The sequence below is a fragment of the Melospiza georgiana genome, chromosome 1, assembly GCF_028018845.1.
Source record: "Melospiza georgiana isolate bMelGeo1 chromosome 1, bMelGeo1.pri, whole genome shotgun sequence".
Classification (NCBI taxonomy): domain Eukaryota; kingdom Metazoa; phylum Chordata; class Aves; order Passeriformes; family Passerellidae; genus Melospiza; species Melospiza georgiana.
In genome coordinates this window covers 136,125,039-136,148,852 of record NC_080430.1, presented here as the reverse complement: position 1 = coordinate 136,148,852, position 23,814 = coordinate 136,125,039, and the positions used below count along the sequence as shown (strand labels likewise).

The 23,814-nt window shown below is 35.1% G+C and overlaps 1 protein-coding gene across 1 annotated transcript in view; it reads right to left on the bottom strand.

Moving 5' to 3' along the window:
- MMP16 (matrix metallopeptidase 16) overlaps window positions 1-23,814 on the bottom strand; it is a 163,334-nt gene that overhangs the window by 9,453 nt on the left and 130,067 nt on the right. The window contains exon 7 of the mRNA XM_058032294.1: window positions 8,049-8,187. Within this exon, the coding sequence (XP_057888277.1) occupies window positions 8,049-8,187 (139 nt within the window). The remainder of the gene's footprint in view (window positions 1-8,048; window positions 8,188-23,814) is intronic.

The window sequence follows — 23,814 nt, the reverse complement described above, 5'->3', positions numbered from 1 at the left end:
AGTCATCAGTACTGTCAGTAGAAATATTAATGCACTCTTAAGAAATAAGAAAGACTCCCAAGGGTCTGTAGTAGCAATTCTTCCAAATACAATGAAATTAAAAATGTTCCATCGCTGCAGACAATGCAAAATTAAATATGCCTTATGTATACTTGCATTTATAAAGCACCTTTCTTCAAATAAGTCTACAGAATATTTTATTACCAACTATGCAGTGATCAAAAGTAGAGTGAAAATTAAATCACCTTAAGAGACTCTGGTTGATAATGTAATACATTTACAGAAAAACTACGCAGCAGTTTTACGTTTCATGAGGAAAGAGAGAATTTTATAAGAAAAGCAAGGTAAGAAACACAATAAAAAATAGAAATGACAATATTCATAGAGACTTTTATTACTCTGTATTTCTCCCCAAGAATTTAAATTACTTATCAAGGATGTTTCAGAAATAGCCATAGATTTTAATATTAAAACATATTTTCTTTTAGGGCAGCCGAAAGACAGCAAACTGAGAGTCTGGACCCCAGAGGTGAATGCCTTTTGTTACTGAAGGTAATGGTGGGTTGCCAGTGGCAGTAAGATTTAAGCTTTGTCTGTAGGTGGCAAATAATTCAAAATCCCCCAGCTGACTTATGAAGTGCTGAAAATACAATGTAGTTGTACGACTCCAGTTGCTGTTAGCACAGTGTCTACACAAACCTCAGATTACCCAGGTTACTCAGGTCACTGTCTTAAATATCAATGACAGCCTGGGGCTTGCTGGGCTGCAGTGCTGAGTGGATGAAACCCCTACTGCTAGAGGGGTAACTGCAGCTACTAGACAAATATTTTGTGTACATAGGGATCCACGCCTACAGAAGTAGCAGCTGCACCAGTGTTTTATAGTCGAAATGCCCCCTGTTTGTGGGAGAGGATGCTTCCTGTGGTCTCTCTTCCAGCTGGATGGCTTACCTTAACAGCCCACAGCTCCACTTTCCAAGCTTGAGTCTTTCCTCTAGCTTCCTGGACAAGTTCTTCTTCACTGAATACTTCCATGATTATTTCACCTGCTTCACCATCTCATATTAAGCTTATAGCCCAATATTTCCTCTATAATTCTGTTGTCCTCCTGGGGACATCTCAACATACTGTGCCACCTGTCCTATTCTTGCAAATATCTTCTCCTTTCTGCATTTCTGCTTTCTTCTAATTCTTCTTCAAAACTCACTTCTCACCTGTGTCTTTTCAGCGGACTTCTCTTTCAAACCCAGCTTTGGCTAAAAAAAGGGAATAAAGATCCCCATATGCTCCCTAGAAATAGGAAAGAGGGAGCATAATTTGGATTTATGTACTTATCTGAGGAGCTTGCTTCGATGCCTGTCTTCTCTTTGTATTCTGTCCCCTAGACCACAAGTACACTCTTCTCAGGCTAGACTATGGGCTCCATTGTGAAAAAACCATGTGTTTATTCTCTCTTCAAAGCATTACCATCATCATTTTTTCCAAAAAGCATTGCTGGTTTCAGTAATAATGACACTGAAGGAGAAGGTACTCTTTGACATCACATGGACACTTGGAGCTAAATCACCAAAAAAAATCTAGACAACATTCATGAACATATATATTGAATTGGCCTTATTGGATTCTTCACTTTGGTCTATCCATTGCTATGCATGACAATGATATTTGAAATATAAGGGGAAAAGTTTGAAAATAATTTTTGCTCAAACACATTTGGAAGGAGGATGTAAGAGATAAAATCATGGCTGTTCACATTAGTTTTTGTACTTGCCTTTAAGGCTAGACAGGTTGTTATACAGATTTAGGAGGTTAAGGTACTGTGCTATATAAATACTTTATAAGGAAATGTAATATTACCCCAAAGACCTAGGATCAGGTGTATGCCAGAATCATCAAGGGGGAAAATCCAGAGAGCTGTTTTGCAGTTGGTTTTATATTTTAGCTATCCCTCTGTGGTATTAAACATTTGTTTAAAGGAAAGGTTTTTTTGATCTCCCTGTTTGTACTGTGGTGATTTAAAGCATGTTTTCATTTTATCAGAGTTTTAATTAGGAGAGGGGGTATAGTTTCCATCCCTCCCATGCTGGGTTTCCAGGGTTAATTTTTTATCAGCTTCTCTACAGCTGCTTGTCACCCACTTTCAAGCACAGACACTACAGTTTGTTCAACAGATCCATTTTCCCTCCCCTGCCAGTTGAAGGAAAGACGACTCAAAGAATGAGTATGCACAGAGTCATTTGAAGTACTGAAAATGAAAGAGACACAGAGATCTGTGAAGAGCAGTCAGGGGAAGATGAGTTCTCTGTTGACCTGGGATTAAGGTCATTGCTAACCTGAGATTTACCTTTATTGAGATGCCTTATAAAAATTCACTTATAGGGTTTGACAATGACAGAGGTGAGCATCTTCAATCATTCTCTGTCCCTCCTCCCATGTGGTTTATTTTTTGCCAATTCATATGACTGGATACAGAAAGCTTCAGATGTTAATGGCAGTTTCAAATGCAATGATAAGAGAAGTCATGTGTTTTGAACCTTCCTAGTTGGTACTTGTGGTGTGAACAACAGATGGCATCCAGTGAGTGATCCTGGGCCAGCTCATTTCTGTTTCAGAAGATCATTCAAAATGACAGCTGTTGCACAGCATTGAGAGGCATATGCTGTGATGTATGTAATGCCAATACTTTTCTCTGTGCCTCACAGGAATAAAGTCAAAGCAATTGTTATGAATAGATCGTTATCAGCCATACCAAGGAGGCAAAGTTAACTATCAATAAGATCAGGTCATACCAAAATAAACAATGGTTATGCACAAGCCATTGTAAATAACAGCACCACTAGCCATGCATTTTTTTGCATATTCAGAGATACTGAAGTAAAAGGAAAGTGCAGATGTGGGAACAGGCATAAGAAACTGAGTTCTTCACACAATTTCTTACTAAGAAACAAATTCTTTCTTAGAAAAGAGAGAAAAGGTAAACTTATCTGTATTCTGCAGAGATAGGGAAGCATTGAGATCTCTAACATATGTAAGCAAAGACGATTGATGCTAACTAGCAGGAATTTTATTTAACATTTGCTTTAGAAGACATGTTTAGTCTGCTATAACTGTGCTGATTGTTAATGAGAAGTACTGTATACAAGAAATCCAAATGTTCCATCTGGCTGACAGCTTTCACTTCAGTTTTTTGTTTGGTTGGTTTTTTTAGGAGGTTTTAGGAGATCTTGTTTTGGATCTTTCTTTTTCTGTCTCTCACCTGGAGGAAAGTGGGTGTCTATTTATCAGAGAACTGATCTGATCTACAGAATTTGATCAGAACCCAATGTTAGGAGAAGTTAAAGCTGAAAACCAGTGCAAAAGATGCCCAACTGTGATGCGAATGAGATAATTTTATTTCTAACATATTTATAAAACTTTAAATGTAGTACAAACTAATGCTACAGTCAGTATGCTTTCATGTAGCTCATATTCCACTTCCACTAATAGTCAATAAAACTTTATTAATTCTGATCATAATGGCAAGAAATATAACAAAATTAGTAATATTTTTATTCTTCCTATGGATAACTAATGCTTCTTTGGAGTCAAAACCTGTGCCCTTGGCAGAAACCACCACTCTGTTTATTTTGCAAAGGGTTTTTTTTTAAGGTCTCATTGGTAGGTTTGTTATTTTCACAGAGAATAAAACACCACATGTTTCATGAAGTTTGAAATTTCAGAATGTTTAATCTTTCTGCTTTTATTCCCTCTTGTAAGGTCTAATATAATAAGAATCAGATTGGCAAGGTCAGAAGCTGAGAGTGAAGCAAGTGATAAAAAAGCTAAAATGTCTTACTTCTTGAAATAATGCTTTGTTAAATATCATCACTGTAGGGAAACAGCTGAGAAGGATGAACCATGGAATTATTTGAAGTCTCTCAAAATCCATCTTTGACATTCTAAAAAAAGTACTGGAAATGAAGGGCATTTTTATTGCTATACCTCACTTAAAATTACAATATTCTAGATATTCTTTAGACTGTTTAACTTCCTACTGACTACTGCCAAATAATATCCAGTTTTTAGCAACTAGTTCTTCCTTTATAGAATCTGAATTCTGAATAATTGTGCTTCTGGGTTTTTTGTCCACATTATTTGCAACTATGGTATATGTGTAGGGCAAGAAGTGTGTGGCATATCATGACTGTGTTAGAGCGGTGAGATGAATTTCCAAATTTTTTAAAAAATTACATGTAATTTAAATCAGTTAAAAAATTAACATCTAATCCCAAATGCTGGTTTATTCCAGCCACCATTCCTCTTAATTTTGGTCTTTCAAGACTGTATCTAGTCTTTTTCTAGAATCCTAAAATTACTATTCATGGTTCCTTTTTCCCCATTCTCTATTTGCCAAATCAAGTTTCTGTCCTTTCTCTGTTCCATGATCTGACACTATAGTAAATCTATTTTTCAATATAAAACTGTCAGGCCATGGGGTAAGTGCAGTAGAATGTTATGATGGAGGCACTGGTAGTATGAGTTTTACAGCAGCCTTTCTATTGCTACATTTGGTTTACCATAACATTCAACAGCACAGATGGCTTGACAATTTCATTTTTAGCACTATATAAATTCCCAAAGGTACACAGAATGAATTTAACTATTCATGTTTTCTCATTAAAAGAAAAAAAAGGTATCTTTTTGATGCCATCTGATTATCATTCAGCATGGACACTGGTAATGAATAATAACAAGAATTCAAACATCTGTTTTTTATAAGCAGCTATCCACCAGATTGCTCTGAACTTTACGAGTATGATCTGGTCTACTGAGGGCTGATGAGTCCATCTGGCAGGGAACAGGAAGAGCATCTTGGTCATAGGCTTGCCAAGCTGGTAAAGAGGGATTTTAAATAAAGTTACTGGTGGAGGGAGAACCTCAATCTATCCCACTCCTACCAGTTTGATGTCAGTGCCAGCAAGAGATGTCCAGAGCCTGGAGAGAGATCACAGGTCAGCAGGAGAGCACCTGAAACAGCACAAAGGAATTCCAGCCACTCCAGTCAGTAAGTTCGTTTCATTGGGTGCTGCAAATTAAATGTCTCTACAGAAATGCACGTATTATCCAGAATAACAACAGGAGTTAGGGATGGGCTTGGAAATTTGTGCACACCTGCAGGGCTGTGATCTTACTGGCATCACAGAGACATAGTGGGATGGCTTCTATGAATGGGATGTTAGAATGGAAGGCTACTGGCTCTTTACAAAGGATGGGCAGGGAAGAGGACATGGGGATGTTGCTGTCTGTGTCAGTGACCTGCTGGCATGCATGGAGCTCTGCTGGGATGGATGAGGAACTTGCCACAGAATCAGCTAGGCTGTAAAAGACTTTGGAGATCATCAAGTTCAACCTATGACCTAACACTACCTTATCAACTAAACCATGGCCACATCCAGTCTTTTATTAAACACCTCCAGGGACAGTGACTACACCACCTCCCTGGGCAGCCCATTCCAGTGCCCATCCACTCCATCTGAGAGCATTTTTTTCCGCTAATGTCTAGCCTGTATATTTGGAGTATACTATGGGTCAGCACTAAAGAGAGGGCAGGAATAGGTGACACTATAATGTGGGTCAGAGAAGAGCACAGTGACATTAAACCAGTACAAGTTTTCTGCTGGAATTTAATCCATCTTTTCTATTTTATTCTCTGAATAACAGATGTAGACATTGGCTTAGGTATGTGCTTTGTTAACACATCCATATGCTAGACTTCAGATTTAATGTTCCTTCTAGAACTTACTTGTTTGGACCAATTTTACACTGGTAAAGCACACTACCTGGATAAGGCATTCTTGCTCATCATCTTAGCAACAACCAGCTTGTCTATTTCTAGCCCCTTTGGAAGGAAGACATGTAACCTTTTCCTAGGAAATTTTGTGACGGAATAGAAGAAATGAGACCATGATAATTTACCTACAGTCTATTTATATATGTTTCTGTAATAATGTTCCACAAGGCAGTTGAGATCCTTGGAACAGGAATGTTCAAGGATACCCACACAGAAGACAGAAGACAAAGCTGAATTTTTTGATTCTGTAGCAGTGGAAAAACATGAATTACACTGACAGAAAACAATAACAGTTAGATATTAAGAGTCATGAAGTCATGGCAGAGAAACAAAAATATTTTTTTAAATTGCACAAGGAAATACAAAGACTTTTGGCTTTGGCAAATAAGGGAATAATACAAATGTCATTGGAAAAATAATGGAAGGAACTTTGAATATGTCATATGGGGAAAAAAAAACCTACAGCAGAATATCCAAATATCATATGATATCAGCTAGAAGGCACAAAACTAACTGGTCTGAAATCAGATAGCGTAAGCTGGGGATGATGTGAAAGGAAAACACAATTCTGACTTCTAAGAGCACAATCCTTCTGTTCCTGCTTGCTTTAATTAATCTTGATCTAATTTCCCAGAGAAAAAGTAGAGAAGTTCCCTCCTCCTTCTGTTGTTTGAGAAGTTCCCTCCTCCTTCCCTCCTAGCCCATAAACTACAGGATCAGCCTATTCCTCTAAGACCTAACAGGAGCCAGTCAGCAATGGGTGAAGAGTTAAATAATGATGAAACATATTTCAAGGTCATTGGGAAGGAAAAGAAGCAGCTATAACAATAAGCTTGATAATTTCTTTGTGGAGCTCAGATAACGAATCCCAGCATTATCAAGGCAGAAGTCTGGAATGCCAGGATAGCTACTTTGCTCTTTGTAGAAGTAGTGCAAAAGAATAGCTGCAGAATAATATTTTTATCCTTCCATGTCCTACAGACCTAAAAATCAAGCAGTGGGATGGAAATTTAGAGGTACCTTGATCATGATTCCCAACCATATAAACTTTCCAGAGTTGAATGACTTGAAGTTTATTTTATGGCAACAGAAGTAAATCATTTGCTGTATCGAAAGAGAAACTGCACTACATGTAATATCATTTTCCTTATGATTCACACAAAAATACAATTTCACTTTTAGTAAAACAGAACCTTCATTTTACAGGTATGAATTGGTTCTGCATGTTATTAAATATATTTTATTTAACATTCCCAAGATTGTTTCTGTAGTGAATTCAATATTCTTACTCCCCGTTACTGACTCCATTTCTAAAACTGAATTAATTTCTTTTTTAATATAACAACTTTAAAAATCTACCTTTTTTTGTAATGAGTTGAAAAAATTAATCACAACACTAAAAAGCTGAATAATTTTTCACATATTTCTTATCTATTCAGTTTTCTATTCTGTCACATGATTATTTTCTAAAACTTACTTTATGTAATTTGAAGATTTTGTCACTAAGTATGCATTGTTAAACATATAAGATAATTTCATCATTAAATCTAAATAAGGTACATGTTCAAGAACTTTAATTTTGAAGAAGAGCTGATGTCTGGAGTGAAATTTGAAAAGAATTGTTCACAACAATTTGATCTAAATCGCCTATTTTCTGGAGTTTATACTCCTTTAAAAACACTAAATACACATCTATGAAAAAGATTATTTTTCCCCACGTGAAACTCCTAACATCACAGGTCTTAGATGAAACAAATAAAATGCAGTACAGTGAGGTATATATAGCAGAATGATTGAAATTATTCATTTTAATATATAAGAAATTCATATGTTAAAAGGAAGAGCAAAGAGAACTACACAAAAATTAATAATGGAAATGTGTTCATTGTGTCTTCCTAAAACACATTTTAAAAATTATTTCATAACAGATCACTTCATTTCTATGTCTTATATTTATACTTTCAAATTTTGATTGAATATGTAAGAAAAAAGGACCCAATATTTTGATATCATAAATTAATGTAATTAATTATGTAATTATGTAATCATAAATTAAAATGTAATTGCCAAACAAGAAAATGTTAACTTATATACTCATAATTTAGCTACCAATTTGCAATAAGATTTACAAATCATTAGTAAAAATAAACAAGATGTATTTCAAGAAATCATCACACTCAAAAGTGTTACACAAAATCTTACTTTTGTTCTTTCTTACCTTTAAAGAAGACAAAGTTCCCCTCACTGTTTTCATAAACTGCATCAATGCTGGGAGGCAGTCCCCTCCAGAAGTAGGTAATCTGCATGGGGTATCCATCCATCACCCTGTTGTTCCTGACTCGCCAAAACCACTGATCCTGGAAACCAAACAAACACTTCTTACTGCATTTATATGTGTTCAGCTGCTGTCTTGAAAACACTGGACAGCCTATTAGAGCATTTTTAGAGCAGACCTTTTGCTGAGTGGATAAGCACATTGTGTTTGCATTTGTCTCACATTACAAATGTTTCAGAACTGGTTTTTGCTGAGGTGGGGATAAGCTACACACACAAACCAGGTGTTGGGAGCAGACACCCCACGGCAGAACGTACAGCGTGTTGTATGAGATGATGTAACTCTATCAACTTCACTCTTATAAGGGGCTCAATTTAAAATTTTTGGTCTGACTGTGAGACTGTAAGCTGAACCATTTGCTTATGTGAATGCCCAAAATGGGACTACATACAGACAATGAAGACTAATTAATTTTGCAGGTCATTTTTTTGCAGTGGCTGCTAACAGTGAAAGGTTGATAGATATATGTGTAACATTACTACATCAGTCCAGTAGGAACTATGCTTTGATGACAATTTTACTGTAGTGAAGTTTAACAGTCATTCCAAGTGACATTGAATAGAATGGTTAATATTACAGCCATATATATATGTATATATATAATAGGTGCTAAATCCAGCTAATCCAATACACGGCACATTAAATGGGTATCCATAAAGATATTATCACTGTACTGCTTCAGAACTGTTTCATTTAAAGTTGAAGGATAGGGTAAGTATTTAACTTACACACATTTGAACATTTTCCAGCATTATTATTATGTAAAACAACCCCCTTTAACAATAAAGGAAGTGATGTTCTGCCAGAATCTGTCTCAGTTTACATGGCAGTTCTTCCTCTGTGTAATGAACTCAGATTTCACAGTGCATCAAAACCTGTAAAATTATAAAGTCAACAAATATCTTCTAGACGATGGGTTATGTTTCAGACTTAGTGATTTTTGGAGTATGCCTGCATTATAAAAAGACCAATAAAATTATATTTTGCAGATTTGGTATTGGGTTGTATGTCAAACTGTGTTTCATACTTCATATTTCTGACTTGCAGTATAATAGAATATTCTTATCTATTATTTGTTCAAATTCCTTAGCAAACCAATAATTTTTCCTGCTCTACTATTAAAATCCAAACAATAATACAATTATGGCAAAACTGGAATGTTTGTTTCATTCTGCATATCCCCATGAATTTGTTTTTAAATCTGTTTATATGTGTACATAGATGTATATGGGTCATTGCCTTTAATGCTGAAATATTCCATTCTGAAGCATAATTGTGAATATAACATGCAGTGTTCTCTCTTCTGCTGATGGAATATTAAAGACTTCTTATTTTCCTCATCTATTTTCAGCATATGTACCTGTCTTTGCAATAACCATGGACAATGGGGCATAGCTCATCAGTAAGGATCCTACAGGTTTCCACAAAACTAACATTTTGAAAATTTATAGTTTTAGCATCTTTATGGTCTTACTTAAACAGACAGAGGCTGGCACGTGATTTGTCAATATATATAATTTCAGGGAATCAGCAAATGGAAATGTCTGACTTCAGAACTGAAGGTTTGGACCATTTATAAGATTGGGAAATGTAGGTGTTGGCAGAGGCTGATAGAATAATTTGTTTATGTAAATTTAATTTTCCTGGGTGACTTTCCTATAAACATGCTGGACTCAATGGTTTTAGACTGACAGAATTCAAACTCTGGAATTTAAGAAATGCAGCATGCAGCTGTAAAGCATGCCAAGGATCCTTCTGAAGTATCAGATGAGATAGGCTCTGCTTATAGAAAGAATGTATCATTTCAGCACATATATGTAAACATAATTAGTTTATCTTAAACAAAGTTATATTTACCAGCAATTTTATCATCTTCATTTTGATAAACATGCACATTTACTGAAAGTATTTTTGACAACAGTTTAGCTATTATTGAAATTCAAAAGAGGCGTTGTCCAAGTCGAAGCATATTCACTCTAATGAAGCTCTTTCACACTTTAAGCAAATAGCTTGAAACAATTTCTCTGGCAAAACACTTCTCAGTGTATTTGTTTATGTTGAATAAACACAGTTTTGTCTCTTTTGAGAAATGGTGTTTGTTGAGAATCCCTTTGCCCTTCCCACTGTGTTGTTTAAATATGCTTTTTATTATTTCGTTTCCCCAGAACACATTAACTACAGCAAACAGGTGGAACATGACTTGTCACGCACACTCCAATGCAAAGCCTGACAAATGCATACATTGATTGCATAGATTTTATTGTCTTTCCTTGCAGGCTAGCAAATGCCTCTTTGTTGGCATCTGTAGACACCCAATTGCTTCAAAAATATGGATCACTCCTGTGCAGCTGAGATCTGGCATAATAATGGATCATTAAATATTATGACTATAGACATACCAAATAAATTAAGCTTGGGCAATTATTCCCCGTTCAAAAACAAAGCTGATACAAACAAAAATCAACACTTAATTAAGATAGAGCAATATATCTAAAACCCAGAAAATGGTCATTGAGTGAGAAGAGACTGTAAGATGTTTCAGAAACAGTACGACGGATAAAGAGTAACAGTCAAATGAAGAAGCAGTACAGTCACTCAAAATGAAAGTTTTGACATTTTATTTAGAGGATGGGATATTTTTGAGAAAAAAGGACAATAAATCTTTTTAGAGAAAACAAACTAAACAAAGGTTATGCATAAATCATTCTGCACTGTCAGTAAATGTTTCATGCATTTTTTTCTGTGCATTCAAAGGGGCTAAAATATAGCATATCATGTATGATCATAGCATATAGCTCCCTCATAAAACCACTTCTTTATTAGCTCAGAGAATTTTAAATGGAAGAGAGTATTAGAGAAAAAAATCTGGCTCATAATGAATAATTTCCATAGTTTGCTAGTAGATACAGTCTCCTCCCAGTCTTAGAATATACCTTTTTAGTGATGATTGTGTTAAATTGTTCATAATGTTTCATTCTATTAATGTTTAAGTACTTACTCCTATGAATAATGAATTTCTATTTCAGTATTTATTATCAACTTAAATGTATTTCAGATTCCTTAAGGGACACAACTGATGTGTATGAGAATTAAAAAAAATCTCCAGGTATTTTGGTTTATCCATAATATACAAACTAGTAGAGCCTTTAGTGCAAAATTAATGGACCTTTCTTGTCTAGAGCACTTCATTTTCTCTTATGTTGCTGGACCAACAACCATTGTCAATGTTAAAACATTAATTTGCTACAAAACGTCTAGAGCTCTGACATTTATTTTATACCTAATGAACTCTATCTACGATTCTGTAATGACATGTGACACTCTCACTCAAGGTCGAATGATACCCAGTAAAAAAAGAAAGACTTCCCTATGTGATAGACATTCTAAAATCCTACAACAAGCTAGAAAAGAGGAAAAAAATCAGAAATCTTTGAACTGGTGCCTTTTTTAACTACTTGGAAATAAAGGCAGGTAAAGATTTAAGGCAGACAGAGAGGTGCAAAACAAGGCCAAAATGCTACTGTAAATGATATTATTTTGACTATGATTACAAAAATGTGTGTGACCCTCCAGTAATATTTGAAATATCCTTGCACTATACAGCAAAAATCTCTGTGAATTTCTTCCTGACTTGATGTCTAAGTGTATATATATGGTGCTGTTGAGAGTATTCCCCTAATAGGATAGAGTGAGATGCAAAATTTAATAGCTACAGATGATGGGGAAAGAAGTTTTACTATTTCTAGATTCCACAGGATAACTGTTTGGCATATTTAATTTGAAAAAAGAAAAAGCCAAATAAGCATAATACTTCTGCCCTAAATAAATGCCAATCTAATCAAATACTAAATTACAAACAATACTGTAGCTTAATATTATTGACAAAATACATCAAGGTATCATACTGGGTCTTGTGTTCTCCCACAAGCATACTCTGATCATGTGCAAAAGCAAGCCTCTGTCAGTGGAAGATTAAACATACCCAGGAGCTAAGCAAAACAGCAGCAACAGACTGACACACTCAGACAAATGAGCATCCTTCTACTTTTTTCATCTAAGTATTGCAGAAAAAAAAAAAAAAAGAAAAAAGAAAATAACCAGTGGCAAATACTATACTAAGATATGTTACAACTTTAAATTCTTCTCTTAGAGAAAAGGAAGAAGAGTTCTGGTTCTTCTTCCTTCTCCATACAGAGAAGCTGACCAAAGGACAAAGCCTGTTTCAAGACTGTGATGAAGGACACAATAAAGTTCCCCTACTATAGACCTTTACAGGATATTAGGAAACTGAATTTGGGAAATGAAAGGTATAATTATTGTATCTAAACCAAAATAAATTTGGAATATACTTTTAAAAGTCTTGATCTAATCTCAAAAGGCACTTTTCCACATCTACTTTATCAGGTTGTGAATTTCATCAGGGAATCTCAATGTTGGTAATAACAGCCCTGTGGCGTGTGGAATTAAAGCCTTTGTACCTACTCATTTGGGGAATTCCAAATAAATATTTCTTTAGTAGCATCCATTTTCAACTTTCTGAATTTGAGTCTATAGCATTTAAGCCAAAGGAAATTACTGCACAAATTAGGGGGGAAAACTTTTTGAGCAACTTTCTGGGAAAAAAATTTTAATGGAGCAGAAAATACAAGATACAGTTCAGGGGATTTAAGGGCAGGAAAATTATCAGCACAATTCACCTATGAGAAAGATTCTGAATTTATTTTTCTTTTCTGTTTCTCTTTTTTTCCCAATATAGAATTCGCAATGAAATTTATAGACTAGGATTACTTCAATTCCTACTTAATCCCATAGTAGAAAACAATTGGCTCTATTGAGACCAGAATCAGACATTAAATAGATGCTACCAATCTATCTCATTGTAGGAAACAATTAACTAAATGGACTATTTATACACACACAGCTCAGCTCATTATGAAGCTGGTTCACATTAAGAACAAACAAAGCTCCTTTAAAATTGCAAAGGACTTTTATCCATTCTTTAACAGACGGATGTACAATGCATCACTTATTTGAACTTATAGAAACATTTCATCTTTGCTAATGTGTTTGGGACAACAGCATGGTTACTCAATTAGAACAGGGTGTAAAGGTTGTCTGAGGGCCATGGTGAGAAGTCAGAGCATTAAACACCACTCAGAAAAATATCAGCACTTCCTAAGTCAAGATCCTGAACCTCCTGCTGATATCCTCACTGGAAATGAGACCAAATCATTGGATTTAAAACAAAGATATGCAAAGACATCACCAAAGACGTGTTCTGTTTCCTCCTTACTTTCTCAAGCAAGGAATTTACTTCTTTGATGCCAGTTATTAAAAACAATTATATAAATAGCAAATATTTACTATTGGTATCTAATCAGACACTGGAGAACTCCTGTAGACAAATTAAAACTATTGTTTGTTATGAACTTAATTCTTTTCCTTAACAATATTTTATGGCCAACTAACACCATGAAAAAAATTATTAACTACTGTGACTCGGCATAGGAGCAAGTGAAAAACAAGCAAATGTTTCCCATTGATGAATATGGGAAGTGCTAAACTGAGATTGGTTAAAAGTATCTGTCTTCAGCTAAGCTGAGGTTCACTGGTGTAAATACATTTTCAGGAGAAAATATTATGTAGCGATTCTATGTATGAAATCTTTGCTAAGGGGCACGTTAAGCATTTTTTCCTAGTATCTTTTCTTATTTCCTCTTCTGTATTACTGACACAATAAAGTGATGTCAAGTAATTTATTCAGGGTCCAAAATGGCCTTATGTCAAAACCTGTCTTCTTGGTATCTTACTCTGAGTCCTAACTACTGGCCTGAATAGTCGCTTTCACTCATTTAAGATATGTGAAAACTGCTTTTCATTGTTCATGCTGAAATCTATAGCTATGCTTTAAAAAAAAAAAAAAAGAAAAAGAAAAAAAAGAAAAAAATTTATAAAAGCTAAAGCAACACAGAAATTAGACTTTAAAGATCAGGGAAAATATGAAAACAATCCATTTATTTTTCAGAAAGAACGGGTTACGGCATTTCTTATGCACTCTGACTCTTCACAGGAGAAACCTCTAGTTCTCCTCTCTAATTTGTAAACAGCTGTACAGATCTCCTTCATGGACCACATATACAACAAAATTGCAATGTGCAGTCTTGCTTGCCTGAAATCTGGTTTATGCACCACCAGAACAACAGGATGTAGCAAGAGGAACTGTGACTGAAGCTGGAGCAAAAATACCTCCTTCACCCTCAACATCATTTTCTGAAGTACAGTCGATTAGCCAAAACACTGGCAGTCCTTCTGAAACCTATCCTGAATTTTTGTAGTGATTTCAATAAGCTGCAGTCAAGTATTCCCACTTCTACTCCTGCACAGTGATAGATCCAGGATGCAGAGTTACTCCTCCTTCATTTTGTCTCTAATTTTCCTTGTTTTATTCTTACTCTAAGGTGTACTTTGGTCATTTTTTCAGGGTGCCAGTGCCCAAGCACTGTCAGAGGGAGCAGCAGCACTGACCTGTGCTGGAATTCTGCAGGGAATGCCTGAGCTCTTCAGCCAATCTCCTGCCTCTGTGGTAATACATTTAAGAAAGGGCAAAAGCGTTGCTCCCCATTCAGAGGTCTTTTTCATATTCAAAACCGTTTCATGATCAGTAGCAGATCTGAGAAATTTTTCATTTTATTCCCAATATATAAATACTGAACATTTGAAGACAAGAATTCTGGGATCTTCACACTTTGAAGATCACCCATTCATTTTTAAACTAGATTCTGCAAATCACTCCTTTGTGCTATATTTTTTCTGTTTGAAAGACAACATTCATTGCTTGTCTACTTAAAGCAGAGTTATTTTGTCTAACGTCATAAACATAGGAAGAAGATAAAACTATTAATTTTCTTAGAACTGTAGAATCATAGGAATATTAAAGTTGGAAAAGATCTCTAAGATCTAAAGTCATCTAAGTCCAACCTTTGACTGAATACCACCAAAATATGCCTTTAATGTATTTGTGATACTAATTTTGGTTGTCGTATGTTGCATGTTCCCTAACTATCATGTGTATTACAAGGTAAATATTTAAAAAGTACACAATATTGTGAACTTACACTACCTCTTCCTAAACAATATATAACAAAATATTCAGCCAAGTACCACGTGCAATTTGGTCATTTGCTGTGCAGAAAATTATTTTGGACATCTACTTGGTTGACTATTAGTGTATTCAAACACTTTACATGATTCCTTGAATATTGAATGTATAAGACATACAAAGAAAAGCATTTCTTAAAAATAGACCCTAGGCTTAAAAAAAAAATGCTCAGAGGCCAATATTTATATATTTTTTTAAAATAAACAGTCTTGGTATTATCCAGAGTGAACTGACTGAGAAAGTATCTCTTTCAATGAAGGTAGTGAATGTAGCCTACTTGCAGAGGCATCCAGAGCATGGCTGTAGTTCTTATTTGGAAAATATCTTGATTGAAATCCTGGCCCTTTCCTGTCACTGTTCATGTCAGTGCAGAAAATAACTGTAGTAACTAACTTACTTTTTATATATGTTACAAAGGTCATATGATTGCTCTTGCCCAGTCCAATTTCTAGCACAGTTGAAAACTCTTTATTAAAAAAAATATATTCTCTACATTTCTAATTAACAAATTTATTACTTTATATAGAAAAAAATTAATTCTAAAATAAACATCTCTTAAAACTGCACTTAGTATTTGGTGTTCTATGGAAGTAAATAATTTAAAAATCCGCTGATGTAAGTTTTTTTAATGTTTAATTTTTTAATACTCTATTCTCATTTTTTTGTATTTGTTTTAATTAGTAAATTATTTTATGATTACAGCTCTTATTTTAATTCTTTAAGTATTATTCAAATATTTTTAATAATTTCTTCACTATGAAATTTTATGTGAACTTTTTATCTATTTTTTGATGCAGATCCATTTGTCCTCTATTTTTCCTGTGCAGACAGCACCAAAGGCATTTTAGCATTTCTTTCCTTTGTATACATTAACCTTTCAAAAACATCCTGAAGTAATCAAAAGCTGTAAGTGTTTATAAAACACTTTCAGCTCAAGGAAAATCTGTTCTGCAGAATCCATACAAAACATGCTATGGAGTTTTTGGCTAATACCAGTGGCCGCGTAACACTAGATCTCACATTGTACATGAAACTCAGCAAATTTGAGACCTCTAACAACATCGTGGGTTGATTTGGGCCTTCTATGGGTGGTTAACATGTACTGTATCTCCATCATATATTTTCAAAGACAACTTGGCTCCTCCTGGAAAATCTTTGTCATGAGAACTTGTCCACTGCATCTCTTCAGATTAAAAGTATGACAGTAATAGACCTTGCACTATGATGGAGCTGGAGATGATTTTGCTTTTTCTGATCTGTCCCACAATATATACATAAATGGTGACAACTCTGGTAATTAATGTTTTATCTTTACCAACTGAACACGCTATTTAAAAAAAAAATAACAACAACAACAAAACAAAAATGAAAACAAAACCAAAACCCCAAACAATATCTATTTGGATGGGTTTCTGTATTCCTAACTGAATTGAGCATTTTAATTCATTCTGATTTTCCCAAATAACTAAACTGACTGAGACACTACAAAATGTTCCCATTGCCACATGGTTATGATCCAATATGAAGAAACAAATAGACAGACATAAAAGAAGCAAAATAAAGACCGTAACGACACCAAATCTAGGCTTGCAGCCAGGAATCTCTAGAATATTCAAATTCCCCTTAATGCTCTGTAGGTATCAGCACAAGGCCACGAAGTACTGCACAAAACCTTTCATCCACACAATGAACATTAGGCCTTTACAGAGCAATTAAGGGTTTATTTCCTCAGTAGTGATTGCACTTTGAGACTACAGAACCATGTGTAAATGTTCTTGAACCCAGATCTATTGCCCTTTCCCACAGGGAGTTAACATAAAAGCAATGAGTTCCATGGAGCAGTGGTGTGTTCTGCACCATGGAAAGATAAGAAACTTGGGCATTTTTATTATTAAAAAAATTACCAATTTTCTTGGTTAGAATCTGTAAATATTCTAACAAAGATGATCCAAATGTAAAAAAAAAATCACAATTTCTCAAATACATGCATCTGTCTATGTCATATGATACAAACAAGGGATCTTTGATATATTATCTTTAAAACCAGGCAGGTATATAGGAGGGAATAAACAATGACAAGGGGTGAAAATGTAGTTGCATTATGATATGAGGTGAAGATATGTGCTTTGTTGTAGCTGTCCTTCTCTTTTTATAAATAATACTGGAAAACAAACACCAATTTGGAATGTAGATTGGCTTCTTGGAGGCCTGCATTTATATAGGTTATGTCAACACATGATCGTGGTTCTTTGAAATATCATGGGACATGTAATGAATATCATTTGAATGAGTCAAATCTCCTTGTGCATTGACCAACACCTACTTATTGATATTTCTGTTCCAATAACACATTCTACTTTTGATGCACTCTTTGGGGAAACTAGATAACCCATTATTTTCTATGACACTTTGATAGCTTAAGTCTGAAAAACGTATGAGCCTCTAATCTATTTGAAAGCTCAGTAACACTAATTGTACAACTCTCTCCATCAGCCAAATAATCTTTGATATTAAATGTCATTCTCTTCATTTTTCTTCTATCATTTTGCAACCTCTTTTACCATTTCATTAAAAAAAGATCAATAACTGTGGACTACCTTTTTCTCTTTAATGAAACTGTCAAAAAGATTTCAAAACGTGAAATTTTCTAGGAATAGAGAGAGTATGAGCATAACAGTATTTTCAAGATTCTTTTCCCTATCACAAAACAGTATTTCCTATCACAAAACTATATTGCCTTACCAACAATAGCACAGAAACAGAAATTTCCTTCCTGAAGAAGAAGTGTACCACCTAGGATCCTATAGAAAATTTAAGGATTTTTTTCCAGAGTTGTTCATAGTTTATTTTTGCTATCCATCCTGGTCCATGAAAAGAGAATAAAGAATAGTGGGGTTTGTGCGCATACATTTCTTCTGTAACTTCACATATAAACCTGGGAAAATCATTCAAGACAGACTTATCTTTCTTCAAACAATACTGACCATCCCCTGCAATGAAATCAGAATAATTTGGGGTTTTTTTCCTACTTTTTACTCCATCACTTACAATATGATGCTTCACTGTCTGCCAGAGGTGAGGAGATTATTTTAAAAACTATAACAAATACGTCTGAGTCATCAGGCTCTCTGTAATGACTCAAGCACTCTCTGATAAACCAAAAGGTCACATTAGAGCAAATTCAACTATCTTTCTTAATTTTTACCTACAAAATATATGAGCAGGGAATGGAGGCCATGATAAACAAAAGTTACAGATAAAACAAGAGAGGGTATGACCTTTTTCACCAAAAATTTCCAGAGACAGGCAGCAAAAACACTGACAAAATTCAAATGGAGAAATTATGAATAAGCCAAAACCATAAATACTTATTTCTAGTTTCATTAATCCAGATTGATATTCATGGCAAAGCATGAAGATTAAAAAACTCCAAATAGAATAGAGAAGGATTCACCTGGTAAAAAAATAATGTGTATCTGCATGAATAAGATTCTGACTTTTGATCTATGGCATATCTATGAGACCACTTAGCATAGTTTTCAGCTAAAGGAAGCTTCTAAATCTGTTTTCATGTCAAAATAAAATAGGAGTCATTATTATTCACTCTTGTTGGCCAAAAGCTTTTGAGGATGAGGCAGTGACAAACTATGTTACCAGGATTATCCAAAATCAACCAAGTCTATCATTGATATTGTAGGACCAGAGAAATTAGTACTTCAAACATTTTTTCTACATGTAAAGAAAGATTTAATTTCCTTTAAATACTAACCTTTTTACTAGAAAGAATCGTTATTACTATTTAACACTATATCATTTGTATTTTCATATTTCTGTCACATCCATAAATTCATATTCATATGCAGATATATTTATTTCCATATGCAAATGTATGTCCCAGCCCATGGCAGGGAAGTTGGAATAGATGATCTTTGAAGGTTCCTTCCAACTCAAACCATTCTGATTCTATGATTCTATAACTAATAACAGGAAAACATTTACAAGGAAGTAAGGGGAAAAAAATAAAACATTTAATGAATAAATGAAACATGTAGTAAAAATACAACATGTGAAATCAGCTGTGTCACTAACCCTTATATTGACACTTATTATGTCTCTGGAGATCTAAAAAAATCATGTCCCTCCCTTGAATCTTCACAATTCACGAAACCAAATTTCATGGTTTTGCACATATATGCCATTCAATGTGCTCCTATGTGCAGATTGTGTATGTGCTCATGCTACCACTTACCCTGTCTCTCTGCCTTCTCCACACTGCACATTGCATGAAATCTCTGAGGAAACCAGCAGAATTTAAGAGTGCATGATGAGTCATGTCAGAACAACAGGTGAAAGCAAGAGAGAGTAATTAAAATATTTCCTCCTGTTTGCAGTAGTTTAGGACAGTTCATTCATAAACAAGATACTGAAGCTGTTCTAACCAGGAGGAGGTTCTCCAGATGATATCTCACTCTTTAATACACTGTTTGAAGGGAAATCAAAGAGGACCTCCACTACTCACACTACTCATTTCAGGGTCATGCCACCTCTGTCCACATATGCAGGCCTATAACAAGTAGACACTGAAGGTGCCCCAGGCCAGAGCAGAGTGGGACAATCCCCTCCCTTGCCTGGCTGGTGATGCTGTGCCTGATGCACCCCAGGACAGGGCTGGCCCGCCTGGCTGTCAGGGCACTGTTGACTGAGATTCAGCTTTCGATCAACCAGGACCCCCCAAGATGCTTTCCACGGCAGTCTCTCCAGTATCTTGTTCTGAAATCTGTCTGTACATCCTAATTTGCCATGTCCCAGGTGCAGAATCCAGCCCTTTCCCTTGCTGAACTTCATTTGGTTGGTGATTGCCCAACCCTCTAATTTGTTGACATATCTGCAGGGCTTCTCAGTCCTCAATGGAGTTATCAGCTCTTCCCAATAGAGCGTCATTGGCAAACTTAGCATCCCTTCAAATTCTGCATCCAAGTTGTTTGTGAAAGTGTAGAAGAGAACTGGCCTTAAGATGTAGTCATGTGAACCCCACTAGTGACTGACTACCAGCCTGATGAAATCCCATTTACTACAGTCTCTTTTTATTGTCCCCCACATTTCTGGGCAGCTTCAGCCCCAAGGGTTCTCACTAGCTCTCAGTTTGTCAAGTTTTGGCATGCCATCCCACTATTTATCACTGTCCATTGCTTATCACTGGTTTTGTCCCTTTTTCCCCTTCCAATGTAGTTTAAAGCTGTCAATGGGCCCTGGTAGCTGCTGTAAGGTCCTTTCTCTCCTTTGAGAAATGTGCTCCTTGTCCTGCAGGTGAGTGCATGAGGGTTATTTTGTGTTCAAGCCTCTGCAAGATAAGAGGCTGATACTTGCTTTTTGTTCTCATTTAAATGCTTGTTCTCTGATATTGTGCTGGCAACAACAACAAAAAAAATCTGGGTACCAAATCCAACTCCAAAAAGTATGGGGCAAGGCTGAGTAAATGTTCTCCCTTGTGAACATAGTAGGGTTAGAAAAATGACTGTAGAAGATTCCACACTAATCAGTGGGTGAACAGTGATAATTTCGAGTGTCTCAGCTTTGAGGCTGACAGCAATGGCCAATGAGCAAAACAGGCCATTAAGAGAGATACACCCAGAAAACCACAGCCAACAATAACACCTGTCATGACAAAACAAATATTAAAATTATAGATATTCAATTGTCTCTTCTCACTGCCTCTGTCACTCAGATACAGGGATTAGATCTTATAGAAAGTGAAGGAATTTTTTATGCAATGTCATAAACAACTTTTGTGAATATGTAATGTCATAAACTACTTTTGATTACAGATAAACTGGGAATGTAAAATTTCAAGCAGCAAATGACTGTGGCTATTATAATGGGCTGGCCAAAAATCACTCCAACACAAAATTAAAGGCACATTGTGATAAGACTGAGAACAAATGCTGGTGCAGTCTTACAGAGAATGGGAAAGGATTGAACTCTGCCATTATTAAATATAACCTTTGACCTAATACAGCCTATTCTCCTTGGTAAAGATATTTTCATTAGACAAATATATCAAATAATGAATTAAAATGGTCTCTGTGTAATTTTGATTTATTGACTGGAAATGTAGCATAATCAAATTTGATTTTGCATGGAATTTTTTTTTTATTTAATACACTTGGTATTACAAGCTTATCTGTTGTTTCTTTTGTGATATTCCCTAATATATATTACTCATAATAGATAGTCTTTCATTATACCAAAGGTAATTAAAACCAAGTGAAATCACCAGTGTGTTATAGTCACTGGAGTTTTTTACCATTACTTTCAAGTGGGCCAAGATTTTGACCAATAGGCAAGGAAAGCAACACTTGAAATATATATTCAAACTACAGCTTATAAAAAAGAAGGAAATGCAGCATTTAAGTAAACATGTTATAAATTTTCAATACTTTTCAACAGATTGTCAAGAGTGTGAATAGTGTTTCACTAAGTTGTTGAAAAAGTAAATATAGGTGTGCTTTACATTGTTTAAGACCTCAGCTGTGTAGTAGTGCAGTATTTTGCATAGGAAATGGCTCATTCAGAGGAACAAATGAGATTAGTTTACCTGCATTTAAAACCCTGCCAATTTTTTACAATGTGGACTTTCAACTCCTTAAAAGGGACAAAAAAAAAAAAAAGAATCAAAGAAATTATAAATTTCCAAATACTGGTAGAATAGAAAGCTTTGGATGTAAATGAAGATTAAGAAAATATAAGCAAATAATGCCATTGCTTGAAAAAGTTTAAATTGCAAGCCATTCAAATTGTTTTCCAAAACATTTACATAAATTAGTTGAAAGGCCACAATTTTATACAAGAAGAAATTTTAATTGAGCCTTGTGCTTGAAGTGTTTCTGCAATTACTCCCTTTGGTTCAATTAAGATGTAGCCTCAATTAAAATGTATTGTTAAAATTACAAGATAACACTTGTTGCTGGCACAAAATTGAAGATATGCCTCCATGTAATTTTAGATTATTCCTTGCTGCGAGTTTATGTAATTATTTTTTGTCAATAATGTTTTTTTCTATTCTCTTGCCAATATTTTTAATCAGTACACCCAAACACTAAGCCTCTGAAAAAAGGTAGCTTCTACAAAACTAAATACCTTTTACACACTAGAATTCAGTTAAAACTTTTGATTATTTATGTTTACTGTATTAAAATAACAAGTAAAAACATAATAGGGTCATAGGATTCCCTGACTTTAGGAAACAAATATTGTAACTATGAGAAGGAAAACGGCCAGGATTACATCTTTCCACTTTATTTGACATCATTAGTTCTTTCTCAAGTGTGAATGTCCATTAAGGGCATTTATTTTCCTCACTGAGATTTTCTGCCTATTTCTGGCTTATGCACAAGAAATAAATTTACCAAATTAGTCTTTTGACATGCATTTGCTTATCTGTATTTTTAATGCCTTTCTCTTATTTAATAGTTTTATGCAGATCCATAATTGTTCAGTATTCCTTATATTTGGTGGTATGTAAAACTTGATTGAAAACACAATTTTTAATGATCAAGTAGATTTTAGAACAAACTTGTCATATGGGCAGGAAAAAAGGACTGTTATTTTCAACAACCAATAAAAATAGCATTTCTAAATGCACAAGTAACACCATATAAGCACACTATCATTTGTTGGAGGATTATTTTTTTGGAGAGAGAAAGAATAGCAATTCTATTTTTTTGTTCAACTTACAAGTACTTTCCTAAGAATACATAAAAGTTTGACCCACTCTATCCTTTTGCATAAAGCAGTACCAGAGAGCCTCAGATTGCCCCAGTTCCACTCTACTTTAAAAATGCTTCGAAAGAATGAGTAATTTTTTGAATTGTGGCCAATGGTTTGCCAAGTATTTGCTAAATATTTAGTAATACATTTCCAGTATTTATTAGATTAACACTAAATCAGAAATCAGAATTTGTTTAGATTCACATTTAACTGCCCAGAATTTTTACATATTGTCCCAAGCCTGCAACCCCTCTGTATAATTCCCACAATTCACTCCAGTATTCGTGTTAAACTCAAACTGCCCAACTCTGTGAAAACCTTTGAAGAGCCTGAATTGCTCCTTTTTATCTGTGAGGAGACTCTGGGTTAGCGAGTGCACCTTGTGGGTATTAATGGCTCATCATGAGATGGGGAGAGTCTCAAAGAGACAGGACCAAGCCAGCCTTTGAATAAAATATTCTGGCTCAGAGCCTGACCCTAGGAAGGAAGATGATTTCCTCTGAAAGCTGGCCCAGGGGAGGGAGGCAGCAGAGCATCTGTCTCACACAGACAGAAAGGGTGGACGTTCCTTCCCCTGCACTTCTCTTGTTCGTGTTTGCGAGCAGGTGACACACACCCCAGTCTCCTCTGCCTGGTCTGTTTCTCTGAGCTGGAATGAAAAAGTCACAAAACAGTCTCCTGACCAAATCTCACTAGCTATAGCCCCTGACAGTCATATTCCAA